At 39.6% G+C, this 13820-nt stretch overlaps 1 protein-coding gene across 1 annotated transcript; it reads left to right on the top strand.

Moving 5' to 3' along the window:
* Positions 1-880: 880 nt before the first annotated feature.
* LOC145821354 (protein FAR1-RELATED SEQUENCE 5-like) lies at positions 881-2163 on the top strand. Its single transcript, XM_082917858.1, has 3 exons — positions 881-1466; positions 1580-1800; positions 1951-2163. The coding sequence occupies exons 1-3, from the start codon at positions 881-883 to the stop codon at positions 2161-2163; spliced, it is 1020 nt and encodes a 339-aa protein (XP_082773984.1).
* Positions 2164-13820: the final 11657 nt, after the last annotated feature.

Genomic DNA, 13820 nt, shown 5'->3' on the forward strand with positions numbered 1-13820 from the left:
TGGCCGTCCTTCGTCTTAGATGGGTTGACAATATACCAATGGACAAAAAAAAGAAGGGCGCTGTTTAAGTGTGCAACTCCCTTAAGGTTGCACACCATATGCAACTCAATTTTTAGCCATTAGATTACAATAATTGATCAAGACCATTGAATTGTTTAATCGTAAAAAAGTTGAAATCGGGGCAACCGGTTAATGCTTGTATTTGCATGATTGCATCTCACTCACTCTCTCTATTTCGTCTATATCTCTCTCTGTTCTCCTCTCTATGTAAGGTTGAGTCAGTGTAACCCTTGATTTCCATTAACAGCGATAAGCCCCTGCTGGGTTCCATTGACGAAGCTTTGTAGGGAACAGTATAATGGACAATTTTCAACAACAACGGAACCAACTACAAGGCTGTGTTGGTTTCATTGCTGAAGTGAAGGCATTCTCTCCAACTAGATATGAGGTAAGGAGCTGTCTCCCTCTCTTTTTGGCCTCTTCACTTAAGCTATTTTCCCTCAACTAAACCCCCATCCTAACTTCAACCGCTCTACGCTTCGCTCAAACAGAAACCTCTCCATTGGCAACTAACCTTTCTCTTTCTCAAGCGAGTGTTTGTGTTTGCACAAACAATTAAACCGTCTGAAAATGTCATGTTTGTGTTTGTGTTAACATTTTTCGGTCATCAAGTAATTGTTTGTACTAATGTCACGTGCAGTATGGCCCCAGCGGAAGTTAAAAGGGAATGTGATGATTATGACATTTCAAACGAAGCAGATGACATTCGTTTGATCAGTGAAGTCGGACGGAACCTTATCATGGTTGCGAAGCTGGTCCGAGCAATGAAGAAGCAACCAACATGAACGTTGAATATGGCGGAGCCGATGTGAAACAAGAAATGGTTGACGATGCTCATCGCAATGACATGGTTGGTGGTGTTGAACGTGCTATTCTGGAACAGAAATTTGATTCAGTCGAAGATGGAAAAGCTTTCTACAATGCGTATGCTAAAACCAAGGGATTTAGTATACGAAAATTCAGATTTAACACAAATAAAGAGGGAAAGGTTGTTAGTAGGCTGTGGTTGTGTTCAATGGAAGGTCAGAGATTACCAAAATACTTGGATCGTGTTGCTGAGAAGAGTAGAGCTCCCAAGGCACGAACAAGAGTAGGTTGTAAAGCCCAATTTCACATACGGTACGATGTAGATGCTAGTGAAGGGGGAAAGTATGTTGTGACTCACTTCGTCGCAGACCACAATCATGAATTGGCGGAACAACACTGTGTGATGTATCTGAGGTCACATCACGGTTTAAACAGCGCTGACAAAGCTCAAGCAATGGCTATGCGCAACGTCGGTATGAAGACTAGCCAAATCATGGACTATATGGTAAATCAATTCGGGTCTTATGAGAATATTGGTTTCATCCGTACGGGTCTGCACAGCCATATTCAAGCCGAACATAGAGCAGAAGTTGAGGATGGTAATGCGCAGGGTGCGTTGGTTTACTTATGTGAAAAACTTGATATTGACGCACGTTTTTTTTACAAGTATGATGTGTGTAAGGATAACAAGTTACAAAATCTGTTTGGGCAGATTCGAAATCGCGGTCTGACTATGCAAAGTTTGGTGATGTATTGATATTTGACTCAACTTGTAGAACCAATGTGTACAAGAAACCTTTTGTCATGTTGGCTGGTGTGACTAACCACTTTAGAACCACGATATTTGCATGCGTTTTGCTAGCTAATGAGATAATTGATACATACACATGGGTTTTGGAAACATTTATGGAGGCGATGGGCAATAAAGCACCTGTGTCTATACTGACAAATGAGGATAAGACAATGCGAGAGGCAATCAGAAGAGTATTTCCAGATGCAAGACATCGATTATGTAATTGGCATCTTGGGAAAAATGTTGTTTCAAATGTTCACAAAAGTGACTTTGTTCATGCTTTCAAGTAGTGCATGGACATGGAAATGGATGAGGCAAAGTTTGAGCATGGCTGGACGAGAATGGTCGAAAAATTTGGACTTCAAACCAATAGCTGGGTGTTGGAGACATATGAGAAGCGTCATATGTGGGCTGAGGCATATATGCGTGGACATTTCTTTGTTGGGATGAAGAGCACTCAGTGTTCGAAGAGTATGAATGCATATTTCAATCCCTTCCTCTAACACAAATTGAAGCTATATGAATTTGTTAGGCACTATGATCAGGCTCTTGCAAGGATAAGGTATAACGAGGCTGGAGATGATGCTGAAACAAATAACACTTTTCCGGTATTGATTACTCCATTGCGAGATATAGAGAGACATGGAGCTGAGTTATTCACCTGAAATATATTTAGAATGTTCCGTGATGAAATCTTAGAAGAGGAAAAGTTAAATGTCAATGACGTGTTCCCTTTGCCGGATGGTCAGAAATGTTACTATATTCATAAGTACAAGGTGAATGATAGATCATGGATAGTAACACACAATCTAGTGGATGCTGTAATAAGATATTTTTACATGAAGTTTGAGTCGTTGGGGCTACCTTGCTGTCACATGATATGTGTTATGAAAGCCAAAAATTTAATGCAAATTCCCCCAACTTGTGTGCTGCATAGATGGACAAGGGCTGCAAGCAAGGATAACCAGCAATGGCCTCAACCCTCAATTGATAGCACTACAACACAGACGGCCCGGTATGGGATATTGAGTTCTTCCTACAATGAAATGTGTTTCTATGCCTCGCAATCAACGGAAGGTTTCAAAGAGGCTAGGGATGTATGTCTTCCGATGATGGGCCGGATGAAGGAGATATATGAGAGGAATCTGAATGATGGGGACGGAGACAAAGGAAAACATTCAATCCCACGACAATTTGGAGTAGAAGATCCTGATCTTGTGAAGACAAAAGGGAACCCGGGACGGGCCATGTCCAACTGTCGAAGACTAAGAAAATGTGGGAATTACAAATGCATTGGGCACACAAAGCGAACGTGTCCTAAGATGTGGGAATTGCAATTTGTGGGTAGTAACTCAGATGCAGATACAACCCACAGCACTGACCGTGAGTACAATGCGGAGTCATTGCCTATTCGCTGCAAAACTGGGCTAGTGGATCCAAGTACACCGCACATTAAGCAACGATGACTATTTTTCGATATTTCTCCTAATTCCAAACAGCCTGTGGGCCAATACGGTAGTGTCGAAGCAGCAATGTGCAAAAATGATTCGACCACAATTGATGAGGTGAATCAAGTAATTATATAATTTGTATGATTTACTTATTCCCCTAATTTATTAGATAAACAGTACTAGCTATTGAAAACACATCATTGCGAAGAACAAGGTAGATATGCATGTAGTTTTCATTTTGCACGGATTGCTGTACGTAACGTGTAAATAATTGGTTACGTGCAATGCCAGGAAATGGCACAACGTTACTTATGTACAAGGCCACGAGTTGTAAATTTTTCATATTGTTTAGAGTGATGTTGTCATTTGTGTTTGTAGTGACTTGTCATTTTGAAAACTAATTGAAGGTGAGATATATATGGGTTTTCTGTGTATTGTTTTTGGGTTAGAAATTGGCTTATGTCTGTATTCCAAGATTCCTATTGCAGGTTGCTTGTTTCTGTTTCATATTTGGTTGGATCTAACTGAAGGATTTCTTGCGGTGTGGTTTATCACGATGTGTTTGGCTTCATATTGATTTGTTATGACTTGTTTCAGTAAATTAGTATTATATTTTGAGTAAAATATGAATTTTGTCCATGTGGTTCTGCAAAATTACATCCCAGCACATGCATTTTGTATATAATCCAAGTGGCAGTTAATTTGGGGGTGTTACTTGGAGAAAGTAACCCAACGAACTCGTTTACTTTATCTCTATACTGATTGGTATATGAATTACGAGTTACGAACAGAAGTTGTGAAATTATTTCATGTTAACTATGAAAGTGATGAGTTTATTGTTAGTAAAATTATGGTGGGCCTATATCGATAGCAACCAATCAGTAATTTAAAGTTGACAAGTTAAAGAAGAAAATCAAGCAATTGTGGTGTTGGTTCGCATGCCTGAAAAGGATGAAGACTTCTTTCGATGAACTAATGGTAACAAAGTAAACAAGTAAAATGAACTTTCTAATATGAGCTGATGGTAACAAATCGTAGAAGATAAACCTTTGCTGATTTGAGGTTGAAATCACCAAAGTTCACCCAGTGACAAAGTACAAATGAGAAGGGAAAAAACTACTTAGAAGTTACAATGTAGAAAGTATGTTGTTGTGTTGTTGTTCATGTCCTCTCTCTCTGCAAACTTTCTACCTTTTATAGCTCTTATTTCCCACCCCATGATCTGCCGAATCTGCAACTACTTCTGTGCAACTTCTGTAACTGCACGGTCATTTCCATGTCTTGAAACCACATAAAACCTTCACTTGTACCTGTCGAAGTGCATATCATTGAAGTTGCCACCTGTGCCCAAGTCCTTTTAGCCTTTCCTCGACAGATACAGACTCTCAATTCGTTCATGTTTCCTCTTGGAGGCTGGCCGCCAAATCCATGACCACTGACAGTAATTGCTCCACCGTGTAAGTCAGGTGGCATGCAAGATTCAATGTTAGTTGATAACCCTTGTCTTCAAGTGGACTTGCCATGTGTCCTTAATTGAATGGAGCAGCTGTTGGTAGGATGTGGGAAAAATAGGTGCAAAGAGGAATCTTTTAAAAATAAGAAATCATAATTTAGCTGAAAAGATGAGTGAATTTTTTTTTTAAAAAAAAAGTAGTTTCCATTTTTATGATTATAAACCCGAGATGTATATTTTGTTTTTGATATAAATAAGTTGTGTATTGTGGTTACATAAAATGTAGGACAACAATTATGTTTAAGTCATTACAATCCAGAAAAAGGTTATTTCAAATATTAACAAGTTTACCGACATTGAATATATTGATTAAATTACAGGGAAAATTCAATATTTGGCAAAGTTTGATGATTCAAAGTCAGGGGGCAGTTATAGTGAGTGGCTGTCACGACCCAAACCCGCCCCTATATGTTTAGCATCGTAACCGACCAGTAATCCTTGGACTACTGAAGGCCTCTGAACAGATTAACAAGATTAAGGGGCTAGCAGAAGCAAATACATAAATATAGTTATTCAATGAGCTGTGCTGACTTATATGAACAGAATATTTAAAACTTTATATAAGTATGCAATAGTCATTCATACATTATACCCACACACATTAAAGTATCTTAAGTACAGCCAACAAAACTACCAAGTCTTATATGTATAGAAACAATGGAACTTAAACACAGGACTCTTCGGGAACCTTCACGTGAGGCACAATGGTTGGCTAACAACAGAACACAGATCCGAACTCCAGAATGCCCACCTACATATATATATATATATACACACACAGTGAGCTAAAGCCCAGTGAATAACATTAAGGTAAAGGGGTTAGTGAACGAAATCCGAATATATCATAAGCAAAAAACAGACCAGAGCATAATCATTCTCATATTAGAACATAATAATGGTACATCCCATAGAACACATCACAGAACATCTTCCGACTAGAGTAATCGGTTCCGGATATCGATTAAACACATATCACCACAATGAAGTGGCTAACGAGATCTCGTAATCACATGTATGTCATGGACCCGCATTTTCATGCCGTCCCCCATGACTTGGGACTATCTATGAATGCCATAATAGATTTCAAACGTGGAATATTTGTTCACGAAAACAGATATCATTTCAAAAATCAGAACTTATCATATTTCATTTGGAACGTAATTCATATGAACGTATCTTTACAATAACATTACTCATAGTGGTTTCCTACAATGGTCAATCAACCCTCGAGTCTTGACCTACAACCACAAAATACATAACACAAGCATATCTTATCATTACATATTCAAGTGGCCAACACGGCTAGCTTTCTCACTTTAATTGCCCATTCATTCCATGCTACATAACTTGTTCATATTGCACATATACTCGGATTCAACACATATTTTCTAATTCACTTACTTATGCTATTTCTTAGCTTATTAATCTTTAACGGCTCATAAATCATGCCTAAGAATGCCCATAAAGAGATGGGAGTGAAGATATGTGCTTAAAACATCTTTTGAAAACATGCTGAAAATAAGTTGGTGGCTAGAGCCAGCTTTTCTGGGCTAAAGCCAGCAGAAGGCAAAAACAAAGCTCGCTCGAGCCAGGACTTGTTCGCTTAAGCCAACTTCTGCAGAGTTCAAAATTCTGAGAACTCAAAATGTTGGCTCGAGCCACCACTTCTTCGCTCGAGCCAACTGTAAATTTCTGGGCAGTAAGCTTAACAAAAATGGCTTCCAAACCACCTTCAAACCTTGGGGTCTTGCATGATTTGATCAAACACACAAAAATAGCTTTAGAAAACTTCAATACAAGACCCTTGAACATCTTTTATTCAAAAACTCACCAATTCTTGAAAGATTTGAGTCAAAACTTCTTCATGCAACACATTTTCAACTCTTTCATGGTTTTTCATAACATGCAAATGGTGATCAATAACTTCATGAATTCTGAAACCATGGACATGATTAAAGCTCACATGCATGCAAGGACTTTAAAACTCAAACTCAACATGATAAAATCAAAGATGGTCTACTATGAATGTATATGTAAGCCATCTACATGTTCTAAGACCCATTTCCTTACAAATATCATGAAATTAGCTTAAAGACATGCTGAAATCATGATGTAGAGAAGGTTAACTACAAAAAATAGGCTCAAGACTCTTACCTAGATTCTTGATTTCAAACAACAAGAGATGGTCTTCCTAGTTCCCTTCTTCTTCTTTTTCTAACTCTCTCTCTCTCTCTCTCTCTCTCTCTCTCTCTCTCTCTCTCTCTCCACACAAGGACCACATGAGTAAAGGAATGGTACAATACTCCCTTAACTCTCATCAGAATATACACAACACACACCTCACATTTGAATACACAACACGTGCACACACATGCATTAATCCAACACACTCATAAGAGTTTTAATCCTCTACATTCAATATCACCAAATGCCTTAGCACATCACCACTTAATCCCATCTTGGATCATTAATAGGATTAGATTAGGTACCAATCATGCATCATTTAAATCAAACACAAGTAACCTTAATTAGTCAAGGTTAGCACAAAATTCAATTATTCAAAAATAGTTCCAATTAAGGCTTAATTTAATCACATGCGATTTTACTAAACTGAATCAGTTTTTAACAAAACTTTTCAGATGGTTCTAAAAATTCTGATTAGTCAACCCATGTACTCAATTCGGTTTCTAAAAGCATTTAGGCTAACAACTTCAGATTCAAAGTAAGAATCATGACAAACAATTTTCAAATTAGATAGATATTCACAAATTACTACAAAGCACATATCACAATTAACAATAACACATAATTCCATTCTAAACACTTAGTTAGCATTCTTAATTAGGAATTAGTAGCTAATTACGGACCGGGGTTGTTACAGTCTCCCCACTTTAAAAAGTTTGGTCCTCCAAACTTGAGTTATCTTAGATCAAAAGGAATGATGTTCATTACAATGTAACTTCAACTCTTTACAAAACAGAAGCATAACCATAATCATAAACATGTTCATGATCCAATCTCGACATTATCTCAGTACCAGAAACAGAATCATAAACCATATACAGAGATTAGGGTTCGTATCAAAACAGGGTCTTATACACATTCAGATTTTTGCCCAGTACAGATTCAGATACATGTTCATTTTCATATTCTTGTCCAGATCATACGCAGATGTCACCAATCTTGCTTAAACATACGTGGTGCATTCATTAGTACTAACAGAACAGATACAGACACGTGATGGTTATGAATAACCAGTTCCATAAAGGAACCTTCGAATCCGGGTAACAGAGAATAAACACACTGAGCCCCATGATGGAGCCTCCGGTACGGGTAACAGAGTATAGACAGATTAAGTTCCATGATGGAACCTCTGATACCGGGTAACAGCCAACACATATCACATAATACCAAGTGTCACACGAATACATATCAGAGATTGGACAATTATTCATTGCACAGTGCAAAAAACATATCATTTTGGAAAACATATCTTATTTTATCACACAGAAAATAGATGCAGTTGAACATAACTTTACTAAGTTATTACTCACATTACTTATATCAAGTACTTATCGGGTCATAGATTCACATTGTTTCCAATTTCATAAGTAATTTCCCCCGTTAAGTTATAGAGATTTGATTTATTCATTTCCGAGTCATTCATCTGGTCTTTGTTCAATTTGGTTTTCAATTCGGTAATTCATTACAGTTAGTCCAGGTCATCCAAAGGATAGCAAAAATACGAGGCAATTTCGTACATTAACTCCATAGCAGTAAACGAGATTCCGAAGTATTCATTCATATACTATTCATCAGCCTCAGTTTCCACATATTCAATTGTACTATGTGTCACTACAGAAGCAGTCGTACTGATTACATATACTCCCAGATAGTCAGAGTTTATAATCAAACCAGGCTGTTGTCAACAAATTCCGTCAGTTTTGAAGTACAGTAACACCAAAGCAATCGTTCTTTAGTTAAACAAGTTCATAGTCATAACGGTAATACCGGGTAATTAATCACATGTCATATATACAGTATTCAAATATTCTCCAAGCATAAGTTACCAAATTCTGTAATGCCATTCGCGTGTTTCCAATCGGTTATAGGCGTATGGTAAAAAGTCATTTATGATCACATAGTCTGCTGTTGACGGTTCACATTCTTCCTAAGTGTTCGAGATTGATTCAAATTTTCATTAGGTTAGTTTCCTTAGCAACACGGCCCTGTCATTCAATCATAAGCAATTTGCAATCCCCCATAATGTAATCAAATCAGATAGTAGCTCTCAATAAGGGTCTCCTCAGATCAAATCAATGAAAGTTCAATTAGGTCATATCATATGAAAGTTCTACCTAGTCATATCAAATAAAAGTTCAAAGCGTGAATCATCAAACAGAAGTTCCATCAGTTAAACAAAGGTCTCATCAAACCATGGTTCTATCAGGTTAGATCAGGTGAAAGTTCTATCCTTATTATTTCCAAGCGAAGCACATTCGGTTCTATAGTTCATACTCCATTCGCTTAGGTGCATAGTTAGTAGTTCTACAGTTGTTCTAAGTTCCTCGGTTCTCAAATCACATCAGAGTTATGTATCACAATAGTTCATATCGAAGAGTTCAGGTCATATACAATGTTACATTCTCCAAGTAAGTTCATATGTGGGTGCACAGGTATGTAATTGTTCATATCAAGAAGCATCACAGTCAATCTAACAATTTCCCAGAGTCATAGTCCCAATGGTCAGGTTATCAACAAATAATCATATCAATCAATCTGAGCAAAGGTATAATCATATATGTACATGTCCAGAGTCTAATAACATTCTCAAGCAAAGGTATGCATATCTATACAAGTCCAAACATTTTCTATAGCATAGGTAATTGTTAAACATAGAGCTTTGCAGTGTCGCGCATATAGTCTGCATCAAACAGTAGATCTTAAAGGATTCATTAACCACAGTTCAACCCCATCAATTCTAATAGTATTGCAAGCATGGAAACATATATACAGTTACGAGTCTACAATCCCTTATCATTCAGGCATTCATTCACAATTTATGAGCAAACGTTCGTTCTTCCAAACTAACATAGGTTCTCAATTCCAGAAATTCCCCACGTGATTGATTCATGTATACAATTCGAGATCACAGGTCTAATCATTCGATGATGTCAGTCAATATATAATGGTTCAGTTCAAGTCATGGCCATACAAATTTCCCAAGTTATAGTCATGGTCATTTTCGGTCCGAGGCGCGCAGCTTGCTCGGTATGCCACAGCATGGAGGACTAGAGAGCTCCTGGCCTCCGCTCCCACTTTCAATTGCATTTTGTCTGATGAGTGCATAGATTGGCTTAATGAAGAGGCACAGATTGGGCCCAGTTTGGCATCAGAAGCTTCGACCAGCTCTGGGAGGGGACGCAAGAACACCTAACTATGCCCCATATTTATTCTCTTTAATCAGAACTTTCCAGTTTTTTTTATGAATGTAATGAAAAGCAACTTCAATTTGTATGCAAGAGCAGGAGAACTCTGTATTGAAATCAATAAAATTGAAGGTTGTGGGTACTGAAAATTTTTTGTTTGGTCCAAAAATTGTCTAAGTTGTAAAAGATTAATTTGAGCAAAATCAACTTTTATTAAAACTTTTCAAAACCATTTTCGATATGGATCAGAACTGGACACGCCTGAGATCTGTCACTAAGATGCACAACCCCGGATCCCAGCAACTGGAAAGTTGCCCCTAGTCTGAATAGCACTGCACCGGAGATCACAACCGAGCTTTTGAATGCTGAATAGACAAAGATGACCGAGGTAATCAAATAGACAAAGTTGATCGGGGAAAGGTTTATGGCTGGACTTCAGGATGAAGTTGCCTACGTATCCCAAAGATGGGAATCAAGCCTTACGTAGTTCGGGTCAAGTTCACTTGTGTATTAACCATCACTTTTTACGCTCTAACTTTTGCCAAGGCCGCCCTTTGCAGGTTTTCAACCTTGTGAGCTCAATTTTTGTAATTTCAAATTTTTCATGCTCTAACTTTTGCCTAGGTCGCCCTTTCGGGTTTTCAGCCTAGCGAGCCTCTCAGGGATAATATTTCTTCAACTTGTCCATGTTGATCGGTTAGCAGAACTCTAGGCCATCTAGTTCCATCAGAATGATAGCTCCACTCGACCAAATAGACTTAATGATGTAGGGACCAGTCCAATTGGGTCTGAACTTGCCCCTAGGGTCATGGATGGGGGCTCGGTTGTCTTTGAGCATCAAATTTCCTTCTTTCAAATTCCGGGACTTGACCTTCTTGTTGAAAGCCCTGGCAATTCGTCGTTGATAACCTTGAACATGGTATAGTGCTTTTAGCCTTCTTTCATCAAATAGCATGAGTTCTTTAAATCTGCTCTGCTACCAATCTGCCTCGGCTATCTAACACTCAGCCAGCACTCTCAATAACGGAACCTTAATTTCAATAGGTAGAATGGCCTCCATCCCATAAACCAATGAAAACGGAGTCGCTTCAGTAGAAGTCCTAATTGAAGTTCGGTAGCCCCACAGAGCAAATGATAGCTTATCTGGCCAGTCCCGATAGGTTTCCACCATCTTCTGTAAAATACGCTTGATGTTCTTGTTGGCGGCCTCAACCGCTCCATTAGTCTGCGGCCGATATGTAGACGACTTGTGAAAAGCCACGTTGTATTTCTCTAACAAGTCAAACACTTCCTTCTTAAAATGGGAACCATTATCTGAGATAATTTCGTTCGGGACCCCATAGCGACAGATGATGTTGTTCCTGATAAATTTCGCGACATGTGAAGCCTTCAATACCGCATAAGATTGGGCCTCAACCCACTTTGTGAAATAGTCTATCACGATCAGGATAAACTCATGCCCATTAGACCCCTTCGAAGTGACAGCCCCGATCACATCAATTCCCCAAACTGAAAATGGCCATGGCGAAGTCATATTGTATAGCTTTGACGGCGGGATGTTCATGCGGTTTGCATGGATCTAACATTTGTGGCATCGCCGAACAAAACCGACACAATCTTCCTCCATGGTGGACCAATAGTAACTTTGTCTGAGGATCTTCCAAGCTAACATTACTCCGTTCATATGTGCTCCGCACTCTCCTCCATGGATGGCCTCAATTAAGCGCTTCGATTCTTCAGCATCGACGCACAACTTATGCATTCCCAGATGACCTCTCTTGTACAATTTCCCCCCGTAGATGATGAACTGAACGGCCATTCTTTTGATTGCCCTTTTATCCTTGGCATTTGCCCCTGGTGGATACGCCTCTTTTTCCAAGAAGTTCCAAACATCGTAGTACCAGGGGTTCTCATCTTGAACCTTATCAATAGCAGCAATCGACTCGTAGGCTGGCGCAAATTTCTAGTCAATGATGATCGGACACATCCGGACTCCGAAAGGGATGTCTATCATGGAAGATAGAGTTGCTAGTGAATCTGCGAACCTGTTGTTCTCTCTTAACAGATGAGCAAAGTTTAGTTTCTCAAACTGAGGAATTAACAAGTCCAAGGTCTGGTGATACATTATCATCTTTTCTTCTTTGAATTTCCAATCTCCTTTTGCTTGAGATACAACAAGGTTCGAGTCCCCGATGACGTCCAACCGTTTTGCCCTTAGTTCTAGGGCTGCTTCTAAACCTGCAATGCATGCTTCATATTCTGCTTCGTTGTTCGAGACTTTGAACCGGAGTTTGAAGGCTAGAGGGATACGGAAATTGTCGGGTGCTATTAGCAACACCCTTACCCGATACCCGTATTGGTTTGACGCTCCGTCAAAGTACATCGTCCAAGTTTCGTCTTTGATATGAAAAATGGCCTCATCTGGGAATAAGTACTTAACTGCTTCACCTCCTTCCACTGGATGATCAGCTAAGAACTCTGCTACCGCTCTTCCCTTGACTAACTTGCGCGTCACATATTTTAGATCGAATTTGGAAAGCAACAGCAACCAACGAGTTAGCCTACCCCTAAGTGCCGGTTTCTCGAAGAGATATTTGATGGGATCTAATCTTGAAACCAACATTACAGAGTGAGCTAACAGGTAGTGCCGCAGCTTCTTGGTAGCCCATACCAAGGCTAAGCAAGGCTTTTCCAACGGTGTGTAGCGGGTTTCATACTCCAGCATCTTCTTGCTCAAATAGTAGATAGCCCTCTCCACCTTGTCCTCAGACTCTTGTGCGAGCACGCAGCCCATTGTAGTCTCAGTTACTGAAAGATACAAAATCAACGGTTTCCCCGGCTCAGGCGGTGACAACACGGGTGGGTTCTGTAAGTATTCATTGATCTGTTCAAAAGTAGCTTGGCATCAGCCGTCCCATTGGAATTTCTTTCCTTTCTTCAGGAGACCAAAAAGTGGTTCACAAGTCAAGATTAGTTTTGAGATAAACCGTCTTATGAATTGCACTTTACCTAGAAAGCCTCGCACCTCATTTTCAGTCCTTGGTGGTGGCATTTCTAAGATGGCCTTGATTTTGGAAGGGTCAACTTCGATACCTCTCTGTGTAATCAGAAACCCTAACATTTTTCCTGCTGTGACACCGAACGTACACTTCTGAGGATTCAGCCGCAACCGAAATTCTCTGATCCTTTGGAAGAACTTTTGCAAGGCGGCGTAGTGGCCCTCTCTTTCTTTAGACTTGACAATCATGTCGTCCACATATACCTCAACCTCTTTGTGGATCATGTCGTGCAATATTGTGGTTGCGGCCCATTGATATGTTGCTCCAGCGTTCTTCAACCCAAATGGCATCACCCTGTAACAGTAAGTCCCTCACGGGGTGGTGACAGCAGTCTTCTCCCAGTCTTCAGGTGCCATCACTATCTGATTATAGCCCGAGAATCCATCCATGAACGAAAGCAAAGCATGCCCTACTGTGAAGTCCACTAACTCATCAATATACGGCAAGGGAAAGTCATCCTTCGGACTGGCTCTATTCAAATCCCTGAAATCCACACATACTTGGATCCTGCCATCCTTCTTCGGCACCGGAACAATGTTGGCCAACTAAGTTGGGTATTCGGATACCAATAGGAACCCTACGTCAATTTGCTTGGTGACCTCTTCTTTAATCTTGAGGGCCTAGTCCAGGCGGATCCTTCTGAGTTTCTGTTTAACGGGTCGGACCTCTAGGTCAAGAGGGATCCGGTGCTGTACAATCTCAGGATCA

The sequence above is a fragment of the Camellia sinensis genome, chromosome 3, assembly GCF_055761805.1.
Source record: "Camellia sinensis isolate YWXY chromosome 3, ASM5576180v1, whole genome shotgun sequence".
Taxonomy (NCBI): domain Eukaryota; kingdom Viridiplantae; phylum Streptophyta; class Magnoliopsida; order Ericales; family Theaceae; genus Camellia; species Camellia sinensis.

Excerpts from the sequence above, each read along its gene's own strand:
- LOC145821354 (XM_082917858.1), top strand. The coding sequence starts at position 881 with ATGGTTGACGATGCTCATCGCAATGACATGGTTGGTGGTGTTGAACGT. Across the intron at positions 1,467-1,579 it reads TAGAGCAGAAGTTGAGGATG|ATTCGAAATCGCGGTCTGAC; the intron begins GTAATGCGCAGG and ends CTGTTTGGGCAG. Across the intron at positions 1,801-1,950 it reads CGATGGGCAATAAAGCACCT|TGCATGGACATGGAAATGGA; the intron begins GTGTCTATACTG and ends GCTTTCAAGTAG.